General features: G+C 42.5%; 1 protein-coding gene across 2 annotated transcripts in view; it reads right to left on the bottom strand.

The window, feature by feature from the left end:
- The window catches only part of SETBP1 (SET binding protein 1), a 266,971-nt gene that overhangs the window by 75,405 nt on the left and 177,612 nt on the right, over positions 1–13,954 (bottom strand). For both annotated transcript variants that reach the window (XM_056513669.1, XM_056513670.1), the window contains one exon: positions 4,782–8,253. In XM_056513669.1, the coding sequence (XP_056369644.1) occupies positions 4,782–8,253 (3,472 nt within the window). The remainder of the gene's footprint in view (positions 1–4,781; positions 8,254–13,954) is intronic.

Raw genomic sequence — 13,954 nt, 5'->3', positions numbered from 1 at the left:
ATGAGGGGGGAAGGCCTGGGAGGTTGTAGGTAAGTTAAGCATTAATTTATAAAGCATGTTTATCATGCTAGCTATCCAGCATTCAGAGACTGATGATTGCTGCTTTCCTAATAGCTGCATATGATTAACTTTATATTCCTGTAAATATACTATGTGTGGTGTCTGTGCTGTATCTGATTAAACCAATGTACTTCCTAGCTGATCTTTAAATCATGATACCCAACGCAAGGCAATCTTTGTTCATATAATCATTGTTAAAAAAACCCCCCAAAAAAACAGGAGGCAGAAACTGTGACAGTAGGGTAGCACAAACCTTGATTGGTCTCACTACAAAGAAAAGCAGAAATGTAGCCCTGATATAGCACTTCTCAACCTCTGCTTCACCTCCAGCTTCATCCTGGCCTGCAGTGATTGTAGGACATAATCTGACAGACTGTACATACAAATTGGCATCTTATTTACGCACCTTAAAAGGTTAAATGTGCTTTTCCCTATTATTACATCTAAGGAAAAAGGTAAGAGAAAAACAATCTTGCTTTTTTCCTGTGGCATTGAGACTGCCATCAGCAATGGGAGTCTCTTCTCCAGCATCATGAAACAGGCAGACACATGACAAGGAGATGTGGAGTTTGCCACGTGGACCTCTTTAAAACAGCTCTACTCTCAGTCTCCCCAGCCCAGCTGCAGCACCAATCTGTGACCTCTCCCTGGGTCCCTCACCTGGGGCTTTAGTAAAACCTGGAAAGCAGATGAAAGGCTCATCCCTTCAGCTCTGCAATGTGCCTCAGGTCACACAGTGCCAGAGGGACTCCAGGACTGTTTTGCAAACAGGTATAGCTCTGATTGTGGCAAGGAAGGAGTCGACTGAGCCAATGCTTGGTGCACACAACTTGATAGTTCAGTCCAGGATGTGCCCAAGTATCAGTGACAAGGCAGGATCTGAAACACTTTCTGCCATATTCTTGCCTGTAGGCCAGGCTAATGCCACTGGAGTAGTCTTTGGCTAAATAGAAAAGAATCGTTAAATTGGTTTTGATTAATGAATCTTTCTAAATGCAGGAGGGTTAGATGAGCACAAGAAATTTAGCAAACACAACAATTTCAGAAAAAGGCATCAGGATTCAACAGGTCATGAGGAGTGGATGGGAAGAGTTATTAGCTTGTCAATATGGAAGGAGTACCAGCTTCTCCAGAATAATGGTGTGGAAACAGTCAGGCTGCTGGGAAATGAGCCAAATGTACTTACACTGCACATTTAACCCAAAGTGGTCCCAAAAGATGTACACTGACTCAAAGCTCACAAGGTCTCCACTAAAAATGGCCAGTGATAGTCTTGGTTGGTGCAGGAAAAGAAACCGACTTTTGTTGTGACCAACCAAAGTAACTGGTGACAGTCCCTCAAAGGGTCTGTTCACCCTGGGCACAGATTTCTGTATCAGATGGAATAGTTTGCTTGGAAGGGACCTTGAAATATCATCTATTTCCAAACCTCCTGGCTTGAGCTGGGACACCTTCCACTGGCTCAAGTACTCAAACCTCAACCCAGTCCATGAACAATTCCAGGAATGAGACATCCAAAATTTCCCTATGCCAGGCACTTTTCTTGTGCCAGAATTGCCTCTCCAAAAGGTAAGAAGGACAACTCTTGCAAAAGGTAAGAAGGACAACTCTTCCCTTTACGGCCTATATCTTTCTAGAGAGTAAAATCATACCTAGGCTTCAAGATTGTACAACAGGACTGTTTTCTACCATAAGCAGGACCACTACCTATCACCAAGGAAAACCAAACTTCTTAGAAAAGTAGTCACAACACAGACAAAAACACAAATTAAAAATAATACAATGGTACCTGCAGCTGCACACCACACTAAAACAAATTGTTGAATCACCCAAGAACAATAAATAGTTCTCTCATTCCTCTCATCACAGGTATATACTCTGAGTGTGGGTAGGTTGTGCTACATATTTTATCTCCAGAAGAATGCAATGAAGTTGCAAATGGCAGTACAGAGTACACCAAAATGCCAATGCAGTAGAGATAACACTGAAATTGTGATATAAATCTAATTTCAGCTTTCATCAGAATATTCAGGATGTCTGCTCTTATCTCTATTATATATTATTTTTAACTTGTGAAAGATGACAAATATTGAAAGGAAAAAAGCAATCACGCTATGGATGTTGCTTCCTGGGACAGATATTTATGTCCTCATACAGCTTTTTTTTCTTTTACCTTTTATTTTTTTTCTGATTAGTCAATTCTTGTTTAACCTCCTCAGGGAAAAGCAAGGTGATTTAGGAGAAAGAAGGTGAAGGTTATCATGGAAGAGAGTAATCCTCCTTCTGTGGGAATTGGTTAAATAGTTATGGCTAGACTCAATTGCAGACCTCTGCTGGGAATCCCAGTGAAGGTCAAAGGCAGAGAGGAAAAAAAGCTGCACTGAGATCTTAGGCAGTCATGAGCAGACAGATGTTCCTAGGCTTTAATGAGCAGTCTTGGCTCCAGGCCTTTCTTGGCAGAGTTTAGTTTTAGTATTTTTCCTTGTAGTGCAAGGTATGGCTCTGGTTATCTGGCTCTGCTTAGCTAACTGCTGATTATTTTTCCATCCAAATAATAGCATGACAATGAAGAAATAAATTAATAATCTGAGAGCAGATGGATTAGGTCATGAGGAATGCTGTGTGGCTGTAATCATAAAGGGCAAAAATAAATAAAAAAAATAACTTCAGTTTAAACAACTAGTTTAAAAAGTTTAAGCTGCAAATCTAATGGTACTTCCACAGCAAGTTCTAGCCCTCTATCTTATACTTTTATCATCACAGGGAATAAACTGAAGGAAAATAACATGAAATCAACTTTTTCTTTACTTATTCCATCTTCAAGTCAGCCTGGTGGGGATCATGCCCCTACTTTGGAAACTAACTTGAGTTCAACACTGTTGGGAATTTTGACAGTTTGCTATGCCTTAGTAAAATATATTGAAAATTACAGATTTAGCAAATATCTTCTGTTCAAAGAGCAAAAAGGCTACAAATTAAAAAGGCTATTATCAAACTGTGGAAACTGTGAAAACTGTGAACTTTCATTAAAAAAAAGAAAAGAAAGGAAAAGAAAAGAAAAGAAAAGAAAAGAAAAGAAAAGAAAAGAAAAGAAAAGAAAAGAAAAGAAAAGAAAAGAAAAGAAAAGAAAAGAAAAGAAAAGAAAAGAAAAGAAAAGAAAAGAAAAGAAAAGAAAAGAAAAGAAAAGAAAAGAAAAGAAAAGAAAAGAAAAGAAAAGAAAAGAAAAGAAAAGAAAAATACACATTTTGAAGCCTTTGAATCCTATATGCAAGGACAAAACATCCTTAATGAAATAGCCACTGCAGCACCTGGTGGATAATACCTTAGGTCCTTGTCAGGCATGGTGCAACTCTGGTGCTCAGAGACTTATTTCAATCTCCTTTCTTATATTTTTGGATGTATCATTTTTTGACGTCACAACTGGTCTAATATAATATGATATTATGAATGAGAATGTTTTCATGAGGTAATTGTCATTTCAGATCACTTTTCACTACTGTATTTCAGATTCTGGTCTTGGTAAAGGAATTGGGAATGTTTAGGTGGCTTAAGCATTGGAGTCTTTGGAACTCAGTCACAAGTTAGTAAAAAACTTTAGAGCCTTAAATTGGTAAGTTACACAAATTCTCTACTCCTGTTTTCTCAGTTAGTATTCTTTTAATTTTGAAGGCTATCAGCTACTTTTCTTTGAAGCACTTTTGTAGCACATCAGAATCTCATCCACCACTGGTTGGTTCAGAAAAGTTCACCCCTTTCCAGAACTAAGTGTGAAATCTGCTTTGTGATAAATATCTGGTGGTGTAGAAGCACTGGGCTCGCTCCCAAGCTAAACTCATTTATAATGCACCAAAACACCTGCCTCTGTGTCATCACAAAAGCAGCTCCCTATTGTAAAGTACAATTCAGTCTCTCAGGCAAGATTCAGATTCCCTTTTTTCCCACTCTGCAGGAGAGGAACAGATGTCCTCAGCAGCCAAAAGGAGCTTCCTCCCTCTTCATCTACTCAGCTTGTATTTCCAAGTCATGAGACCTATAGGTCTCCAGAGTCCATTGGTGAGGGTTTGTTTCCAGGACATCATCCCTTCCCATAGCCACTCAGTGCTCAGGAAAATTATTTTACATGACACCTGCAGCTGGAAGTGACAGATTTTACATTAGGACAGGATGTCCAAATATTCAGCCCAGCCATCACTCATGGTGGATGCCTCTGGATCAGCAGTAGAACACATTAATGGGACACTGACACCGCTTCACACCTTCCCACCTGTCTGGTCCATCCCATCAACAAATGGTCACTTTATGGGCCAGAGGAGACTCTGTGCTCTTCTCCTAAAGGCTGGACAGTGACTTTGATCATTTGATGATAGACACTGATTAGAGGGATGACCAGCTTGCCAACAAGTATTACAATTGCTGCTGTTGCAGAACGCAATGGTCAGATTTTAGAAAGAAATGCAACAAGCCACGAGAGGTAGGTGAAGGCAGGACAAATATTTATAAAATGCTGTGTAACAACTCAAAAACTTTTAAAACTTTGGGCCTAAGATGTGACCAACTTTCTTGCTGATCTCTCCTAGGTTTGGATGAAGAATGGTAGTCAGTTACAAAAGCTAGAAAAGTTATTAACACATAAATGTATTTGCTGTAAATAGTGAGTACCTCTTTGTTCAGCATGGAAATTTTAATGCAGTTAATATAAAATAGAATAAAACAAAGCTTACCTGAAGATGCTGAAGAATCAAAAGTACTTCTGTCCTTCCTATTTGTCTTGAAGGGCTGAATGTCCTTTTCCCTGTAAGTTCCAAAGCCTTCAAAGCTTCTTCTTTTATTCCCACTTGCATCATTGTCCCGCTTCTCACTTGAGGAATTCATTTCACCAAACACGTCCAGGGACTCTGATCTTCCATTACTCTCAGTATTACCAGAGTATCTCTTTGTGCAAGAGTCAATGGGATCACTGCTTGAGTCACTTTTATCTTTACTCTGTGACCACTGCTGGGCATCAGAAAGTGATAGCGTAGACAGCGTATCCACTTCAAAGTTACTCTTTGAGCCTTTGTGCCCGGTTTCACAATGCTGGTGCTTCTGCTTCTCCTTATGCTTGCTCTTCTCGTTGAGCAAGGACAGGTCTTTGTCTGAGCCACTCAGCCTCTCGTTGATGGCGTGGCTGGAGAAGCCAGTGGACTTGCTAGCAAAGAGACCACTCAGATCTTCGTGAGTCCCCAGTATCCGCTCATCCTTATGCTTGTGCTTATGTTTGTGTTTCCTTTTGTGAAGTCGGCCACTTGAAAGGCTTGTTCCTCCAACCTTCGGAGGAGCCAAAGAGGACTGCATGTCTCCAAGGCCCATTCCCACAGGGGTTTGTAGGTGCACTCCATGTTTTGCTTTGTGTTTGGCAGTGGTGGACATCTTCATATGAGAGCTTGCATGGAATTGGGGTGGGGGCACGGTAGGTCTCATAAATGGGGAAGCCGCTCCAAGCGTGTGAGACAGGTACAAAGGAGCTGGATACTGACCGTAGTAACCAAGATTCATCATAGGCATTGATGTGTAAGGCATTCCATAGGGTGCATAGTAACTCCCACTGGGAATAGGGTAACCGAACCCTTGTAAAAAAGGCACCTTTGTCATGGTGTCATTGGTTTTGGCAGGTCTACCACGCTTCTTCTTAGACTTCATATCAGAGGTCCTGCGAAGATAGAGCAATGGGTCATACTGGATATATGGCACAGGGTAGTAGTGATCAAAATTAATCCTGAAGATGCTGGGATATGGATTTTCATGATAAAATGTATAACTTCTATGGGAAATCCTGAACACTTGAAACTTATTGATGAGTTCCTCAAGGTCTGCCAGAAACTGGAGGTCATCTCTGTTCTGCAGGCTTTTCCTTTTCCTCTTGTGCTTTGGCTTTTTGATACTTTCGTGAGAGAGAAAGTTATCCACAATGAGATGCTTCTGCCGGTGACCATGCCTGTTCTTTGTGCTGGTGTCAGATGGGATAGCCTCTGGATTGTCCAGGGTGCAGAAATCAAAGGAGTATCTCCTGCGGGATTCTGAGCTTTTCTCGGCTTGGTCAGAGGTGCTGTTGTTGTCTGTACCTATCCCACTGTCGCTCGGTATGGTTTCCTCACTGTGAGACTCGCTCACTGGCGACAGCGTGACTTCCTTCAGAGAACCTATTTCACAGAGGTGAGAAGGTGAATTAGCCATTAGCCTGGGTGGAGACAGCTTCCAAGTTCCACTGTGCATTCCTTTCTGGGTTTTTGTAGGAAGAGCACTGATAGGTTGAAGATTTGGCATAGTTTTTAACTCTGAAAAATTAGTTTCAGTGCTTGCAGGGCTGAGGTTGCCGTTGATCCCCACTAATTGTGTTGAAAGCGGATGAATAGCTGCTGGTGACGATGCCACAAGTGACTGCAGGTTGGAAGGCACTGCTGGGTTTTCTGGCTGGCTGGAAACAGGCCTTGAGTGCTTGATGGCTGTCTTAGGTTCTTCTGGCTGAGGCTGCAGCTCTGCCCTTGGCTTTCTGCCCCGTTTTTTACCAATGTAGATAGTCCCCCTCTTGCTGACATTGATCTGCTTCCCTAGCCTGGCATCAATGGTGGTTGGCCCAGTGCTAGATGGTGGCTGGACTTTTGCTTTCAGAGCTATGCTGCTGGAGCAGGAGGACAAGATCTGATTGAGAATGTTCTTCCTCTTGAGGGTTTTCATTTTATTAATGGTCTTGATGGTCTTCTTATCCAAGACCCCAAGTTTCCCCACCTTTTTGTGAAATTTGAGTTCACTGATGGACTTGTCCTCTCCTGGAACCATCTGGGCAAACTTGGCCAGATTCCTTCTTCTCTTCCTTTTCTTTGTTCCTGGAAATTCACGACTGATTGGACTCACTGGGCTGGTGGAGGTCCCCTCATGAATGGTTTCAACAGTGAGCAAAGGCTGTTTCTTTGGTCGTCCTCTTTTTTTCTTGACAGGTGTGATCACAGTAAGACTGTCTGTGTTGGTATACAGAGGGCTGGATGGTGTGATGGGATAGGCTGAAGGAGGCTCCACCATCAGCTTCTCAGATGTCGTCAGGGAGGTCTCCCGAATAATAGATTTAGGTTTGCTGCAGGTCCACCGACGCTTAGCTGCATGTTTGGGGTGCTGGACATCAGGTAATTTGCCAGCTGTGGAAAGACTGGTGGGTAGGAGAGTGGATGTCACAGGTAGAGGTTTTCTGAGTCGGGCAGCACTGTTTGGGGACGCTTTGTCCGTGAACACACCACTGTCAATAGCTGCTAAGGGGGACTCATTTTCAATCACTTTCCCTGGCTTTGTAGCTCGATCTTTTTTACTCCCCTCTGACTGAGAGCTGGTGGTCCTGTTTGCCATTTCACTGCTCAAAGAAAGCACGGAGGGCAGGCTTTTCTCCTGGATAGTTTTCTCTATGGAGGATTTCATGGATTGCCTCTTTTTCCTTTTGTGGCCAGATGCATCTGTTGTCGGAGACTTTATTGGGATAGTAATTCGTACGTGATTGGTGTCACTTTCACAACTGCTGGCAGAAATGGGATTCTGCTTCAAGGGTGATGTATCCAACATGCTGTCCATCGAGTAAGACTCCTTTTTCCCTTCCATGCTGTCATGGGATTTGCTGTCAAACGCTTTCTGAGCACTTTTTACCCACTCGATATCTGTGGTTTGGATGGTTTGGCTCATCAAGTCCTTTTTGCTGGACTTCTTCTTCGTACTTGCAGCGGGCTGATCGGGGGTCTCCAGCTGCACACCTCCCTCTTGATCTCCAAGAGGCAAAAGCCCATTGCACTCAGAGGCACTGCTCGGCTGGGCGGCCGTGCTGATGCCGCTGGGCGACGGGACCGCGCTGCAAATCGCCAGCTCCTTACTACTGACCGACAGCTGCCCCCACGTGCTGCTGCTGCTGCTGCAGGACTTCTTGGCTTGGGATTTGCTGTAGGAAACTCCTGGCTCCAGAGCAGAGACCTTGGTGGTACTAATTGCTTCTCTATTGGGCTCTGTGTTGACGAAGCAACTCTGAGAAGCGGGTCCGGTGTCGGAGCTCGCTGACCAGTCGATGTGGTGCTGGTTGCTACTTTTCTGCTGGTGCTTTGATTTTAAGGTGTCACTGGTGAAGTCTTGCTGGAGGCCTGGATCATAGTGCAGAGCAGAATGCTTTTGTGGCCTGTCATAAACCTGGAAGGGAGCAGAAAATAAACAGGAAAAAAAAATTAGTTCAGCAGTCCATTCATAACCACTGGTTGCAGCTTTTTATTTATGCAGTGAATAATAACAATGCCATTGTAAGAGTTAGGAACCTTTATAAAATCTTCCTATACTTGAACCAAATTTGCATTTAGATTTCATGCACAGTAAACAAGTTTTGTTTGGTTTCCTTGCTCTAAAAACAGTGGAAATATTTCTATAAATGCAAAATTGCTAAGGGAACATATTCTATTGATTTTTAATTTAAAACACAAGTGAAATATTCCCTTTCAATGGATGAATGGTGCAACTCAGCCTCCTGGTGAGAATGCCTTTTTCCTGAAAAATAATTGCTCACAGAACTTGAGGCTCAACAGCAGCAATTAAACTCATTATTGTAAACAAGAAAACTGAAAAATTGTCTTGGAAGTTGTAACAAACAAGAGGAAAACCCAAGGGTCCACTTCCCTATGAAGGCAGATTCTGCAAAGATTTACTTGAATTTCCACATGGAAGCCATCCCCGCATACTTAGTGCTTAAAATCATATGCATAGCGTCAAGTGTGTGAGGCACACTTGGCAGGTTCAAGATTTGCATACTCCCTTTCCATTTTAAAACTCTGCTATTTGCAGTGTTGGTGAGAGATATTTTCAACATGATTTCTACTCTGACAGGAGCTCTTCAAGCCGCAGAGGTTAAAGCAAGGGCAGAATTATGCTGAAGACTTTTACAGAGTAAAAGAAACTCTACTGTTTTTCTCTTGGTGGGCCTCCAGCTAAAAAAATTTTGTTTACTTCAGCTGTAAATTTTTCCTTTTAAAGCAAAATTATCTATCTATTTGTTTTTTACTTTCTTTGGTTGACCTGTTTTCTTCTTCTTTTTTTTTTTTTTTTAACTTTTTTAATTTTGCAGCTTTTATTTTGTGAAGCTCAGACTATGCAACTGCTTTTGTACACCTTATACTGCAGGCAGGACTAGGTGTACAAACTACTGACTGTTGTGAATGTCAAATAAATGATGAGACTTAAAAACATAACCAAGCACAGAAAAGACACACTGCTGTGTGTCTTGTGTTCCTGCAAACACACTTTTACAATTAAATTTCTATCAGTAGCCTGTTAGATCTCCCTTTGAGGTGTTTGCAACAGAAATCTTGGGGCAAGCAGGCAAAAGGGAACAAGAGGGAAATGAGCTTGGGAAATGAGGTGTCCCTTGTTCTGAGCAACTTCAGAGAAGCTTGAAAAGGACTAGACACCCCCAAGCCCATGGCACATTATTTAGTGGCCACATTATTGACAAATAGATGCTGAGCTATCTTTCATGCCCGTATAAATATAGACATGTGGCTTTCCTGGAATAGGCAATAATGATGAAGTTGTTCTGGTCCATTGTCTGAGCAGCAATTGGGGACTCTTAAATCCTGTGGACAGTTCAGCTGTCGTGCACATGGACCAGCCATGCTCAGGGAAAACAGAGATTTCCAGGAATTGTGGAGTGAGAGAACGAAAGCATGCAGCTGTGGTGGAGCTGCAGATGTTGTGGGTGAGCGACACCCGGTTTCATCAGCCTGAGAAAAGAGCTGAAAGCTCTTGGGGAATGAATCCTTCTCCTCCTCTTCCTCAGTGGCTTCCCACACACAAGCCCTGCAGCACACAGAGGACACAACCCACAATGATGCCCTCCTTCAGAAAAGGGGGCCCATCCATGCCCATATATTGGGATAGATCCAGGGAGAAGCAAACAGCAGCACCAGCACTGGACTTTCACAGCTTGTTTTATTTTAATTATTTTAAACTGATCCCAAAGCTCCTGAGATCCATTTTGCCTGGCCCTTTGGGCTTCTCCTGCTGCCAGCCACGAGGATGAGTGTTCCAGCACAAGATGAGCAGGTCATCCTCTGGTGATGTCCCAGGGAAGGATGGCTCTGCTTCACTCCAGCCTCACACAAAACTTCATCTTCCTGAGGTACCACAACTTGTGACATGAAGAGGCCCTGGAAATGCTGAGCTGAGCCTCTGTTGGGCCCCAGCACCCACACTGAGGCAGGTCCAGGCTGTTTCTGAACAGATCCCAGCCTGCTGGCTGCAAACAAACCAGCTTCTTACACCCACGTTACTTCCAAGTGCTGAGCTGTGAAACTAAATGACCTGAAACATCTCATTTGGAAGAGAAAAAAAAAAAAGAAGAAGACAAAAATAAGGAGGGTTATAGCAGGGAACAAAAACTTCACACTCTGGCAACATTCTGGTCTCTCCATATCTATCACACACAGGGAGATCCATGGTAATCTCTGATCCGTATTTTAAAGCAGTTAATAAGGGCTCAGAATAGAGAGGCCAGCTATAGATCAATGATGAATACTGATATATGGCTTGGCTCCTCCAGCCTCATTTCCTTGGCCTGTACATTGCATAGTGATGATGCAACTCCCAGCACATCCCTAATGATAGCCCTGTCATTGCTCCAGCAGCACGGGCCACCACCACATTGATCTCAAAATTCATGAGAAAGATATGCCTATGTCATCAAAGGTGCCAACTCTGGAGGCACTTAATCACGCAGATAAGCACTCCAATTTCAACAGGCCTTCAGAAAATGACCAGTCTGCAGGAACAGGGGACTCCATTTCCTAAGCGAGATGTCAGGACTATATATCTGCCCAAGCACATTACAGTCTGCTGGGTTTCCTCATGAAACTTCTTGCAGTGTAACATTTATTTGCTCTGCCTTACCAGACACATCCATAGCACCCAAAAATAATTCTTCTGCAGCACAGTGACTAGAGATGATTTGGCTGCAGTAGGTTGGGTTTCAGTGGCTGCAGTGGATGCATGAGGACTGTTTACCCAAAAGCACTACTAAATCAGTTGAAAATAATGCTGCCAAGTGTACTTTATTCCCCATGTATTCATCTAGGTGGCTGTTTGATCCCATTGGCAGTAATGTCTAGGCTTCAATTTTCCCTGCTGCATGAGCACCATCCCAAAAAGCCAATGGGGCCTAGCTCAGCTAAGCCAAGACTCTGCTCATCTGACAGAGATGTCAGACCTGTGAGGATGCTGAGGGAATCTTAAGAAACCTATATCTTGATATCTTTCACCCAAAGTCCCTACTTTGTCAGAAAGTATGTAATATGCTCCAGCTCCATGGGGCTGTTGACTTGAATAGAGCTCCCATGGCAGCCAGCTGAGACCAGCATAAAGAATAGTGGACTTTTTTCATGAAAACAGAAGGATTTATCTTTATTTACTTTTTGGTTTATGAGACCCTAAAAATGCTTCAAACTCCAGCACCAACCTCTGCTGGTCATTTGCCCTTTCATTAAATGGGATTTTCTTCCACAGCCAACTATTCTGCACTGAGAATCTGCTCCTTCTTTTGTGGAAGTGTAAAATAACTCATGTAACTTTACTACAACTCTGCATACTTGGTCAAAATTTCTCTTCCTATGCATTTTATTGAATGTTTTTAGTAGGTTAAATAATCCCAACTTTCGTTTAAAGAAAATGGAATACACATAAAGAAGATCATAGCTTTTGTAACTGCAAAAAGGCTTGATCAACCTGATCCAGCACATGCTAAATCTTAGACTATGAGATTAGAATCCTCTTATTGGTAGAATAAGATTTGAATGACAATCTCATGAGTTTCAGGCTTCATCTTTGGCAGTGGTGGGCAGACCTGTGAGCAGGATAGATCCCATTCATGGTGATCACTGATTGTAGACAAAAAGAGGTTTTATACTGTATATTTATACCTGTCCCTCCAGTCCTGTGCAACCCTGCACCTGCAGATGTGATTGCTCCCCACAACAGTTTTATTCTGGCATGCAGCCCTTGCAGCTGAGGAGATGGGGTTGTACCAGTCCCATGAGGGGCAGCACCCTACTCTGCAGGTAGCACCCAGCAGCAGAATCCACCCCTCAGGGACTCTTTTAGGATGCTTGTCTGCATACTTGCCCTCTTGACTGAGCTTCCATCTAAACCCACATGCTGCTTCCAATCCAAACGCAAAAATTGGAAGGAGATGTCAGCAATAAAATCAACAGCTTAGTAAAATAATAATGATTTTTTAAAATCCAATTTATATAAAAAAAAGAACTTTAAAAAATAATTTCAATAAAATATATACTTAGAGAAACCCAACACCTGAACAACAACAAAAAAAAAAAAAATTCCCAGTGCTTAAAGGGATGGTTTCCTCCTACTCCAAATGCACCTTTTTTAGGAGGTAACACATATAAAGCTTGTCAAGAATCTGGCTTGCAAATCAAAGTTAATACTACAACGCCCCCTCTTTAAATCATTCGCAGATCCATCTGTGTAATGGCTCCTCAAGTGTAATTCCCTATTAAGAGGCTTTATCTGGAGAGATAAGCAGCTGGTTCCCATGTCACTAATTGCTGTCTGCTGTGATTTTAAAACATCTGCACCATTGTGCTCTTCATTTTCATATTCTAATCACCCTGAAACTTGAAAAAGGTACATCATTGATTGTTTCTGTGGGTTAATTAGTACACAGTCTCCTTGTAGAGACAATTTAAAGGCAGTCAGAACCTCAATCAGCAAGTTTGTTTTAAAAATTAATAACATCAGGAGCGTCTGTGGGGATTGGCATCCACAGTGACACATCAGTGTGCTCTAGGGACATACCATCCTTTGTTATCTTCTTCATAAGGATGGAAACAAAATTGAAAAAAAAAAAAAAAAAAAAAGATATGAAAAAGAAAAGAAAAAGGGGAAAGTGTTCCCTAAGCGCATAAAGTCACTTAAAATCAGGGTATTTCTTTTATCTCAGGGTCACCCCTCACCAGCAAAAGCAAATCTCATCAAAGCATCATATAAAACCTCTGTGAGTTCTAGGAACTTGTAAGGATATTTTGGTATGAATTTTGCCATCTAGGAGCTGGCATGTCATTGGGAATCCACAGGGTGAAGCTGTGATATGTGAGGGCACTTGCTCTGCTTTGCCACCTGAGCTGGAGGTGCTGGATCCCCAGGTGCTGTCTCCCAGCCATGCAGAGGAATTAGCTCAGGCACAGCAGTCTGCTGCAGCAGAGGGACTTCATACAGAGTGGACCTTCCTGTACCCAGCCTGCTCAGAGGGAAGGCAGGCCTGAATTCAGACTTGCTTAGCTGGGGTTTATTCCCAAAAGTCCTTCAGACAATCCTTATAACAGAACTTTGGTGTCTAGCAAATTGTCAGCCTGAGATTTCCAGGCTGAATGAATAAATCTGCAGGCACTGACTGAAAATGCAATGGGGCACCTGCATTCTGAAAAATCAGTCTCTGTTCTTGTCCTGAGTTCCTAAAAACTGGAGAATCTCCAAGTTACTTGTTCCCCTTGAAAAAGCTTTCTCTTTAGCTTCTGCTTCCTAGACATGCACCAACACATGTTACTAGAGAAAAAACCCTTTGAAAGAAAAAGAAAAAAAAGAGATTTCTAGCTCCAACACATTAATAAATAATCCTGGCTCAGCTCATACTTTTGCTCAAAATTGAGCATTTCCCCTTGTGTCCCAATGGGATGGCTGTAAACTGCTCACTTGCAGGCTCTAATCAGAGCTCCAGTTTGGAGATATTTCATGTCTTTTGGTGAGTGCACTGAGCTTTCCCAGGGCAGAATTACTCTGTAAATAAAAGATGCCAAGTGGAGGAGACAGCAGGCTCAGACAAATATAACTTTGGCCT

This window comes from Oenanthe melanoleuca, chromosome Z (genome assembly GCF_029582105.1).
Source record: "Oenanthe melanoleuca isolate GR-GAL-2019-014 chromosome Z, OMel1.0, whole genome shotgun sequence".
NCBI lineage: Eukaryota > Metazoa > Chordata > Aves > Passeriformes > Muscicapidae > Oenanthe > Oenanthe melanoleuca.
Note: the sequence above shows the minus strand (reverse complement) of the source record. Positions and strands in the feature narration are given on the sequence as shown.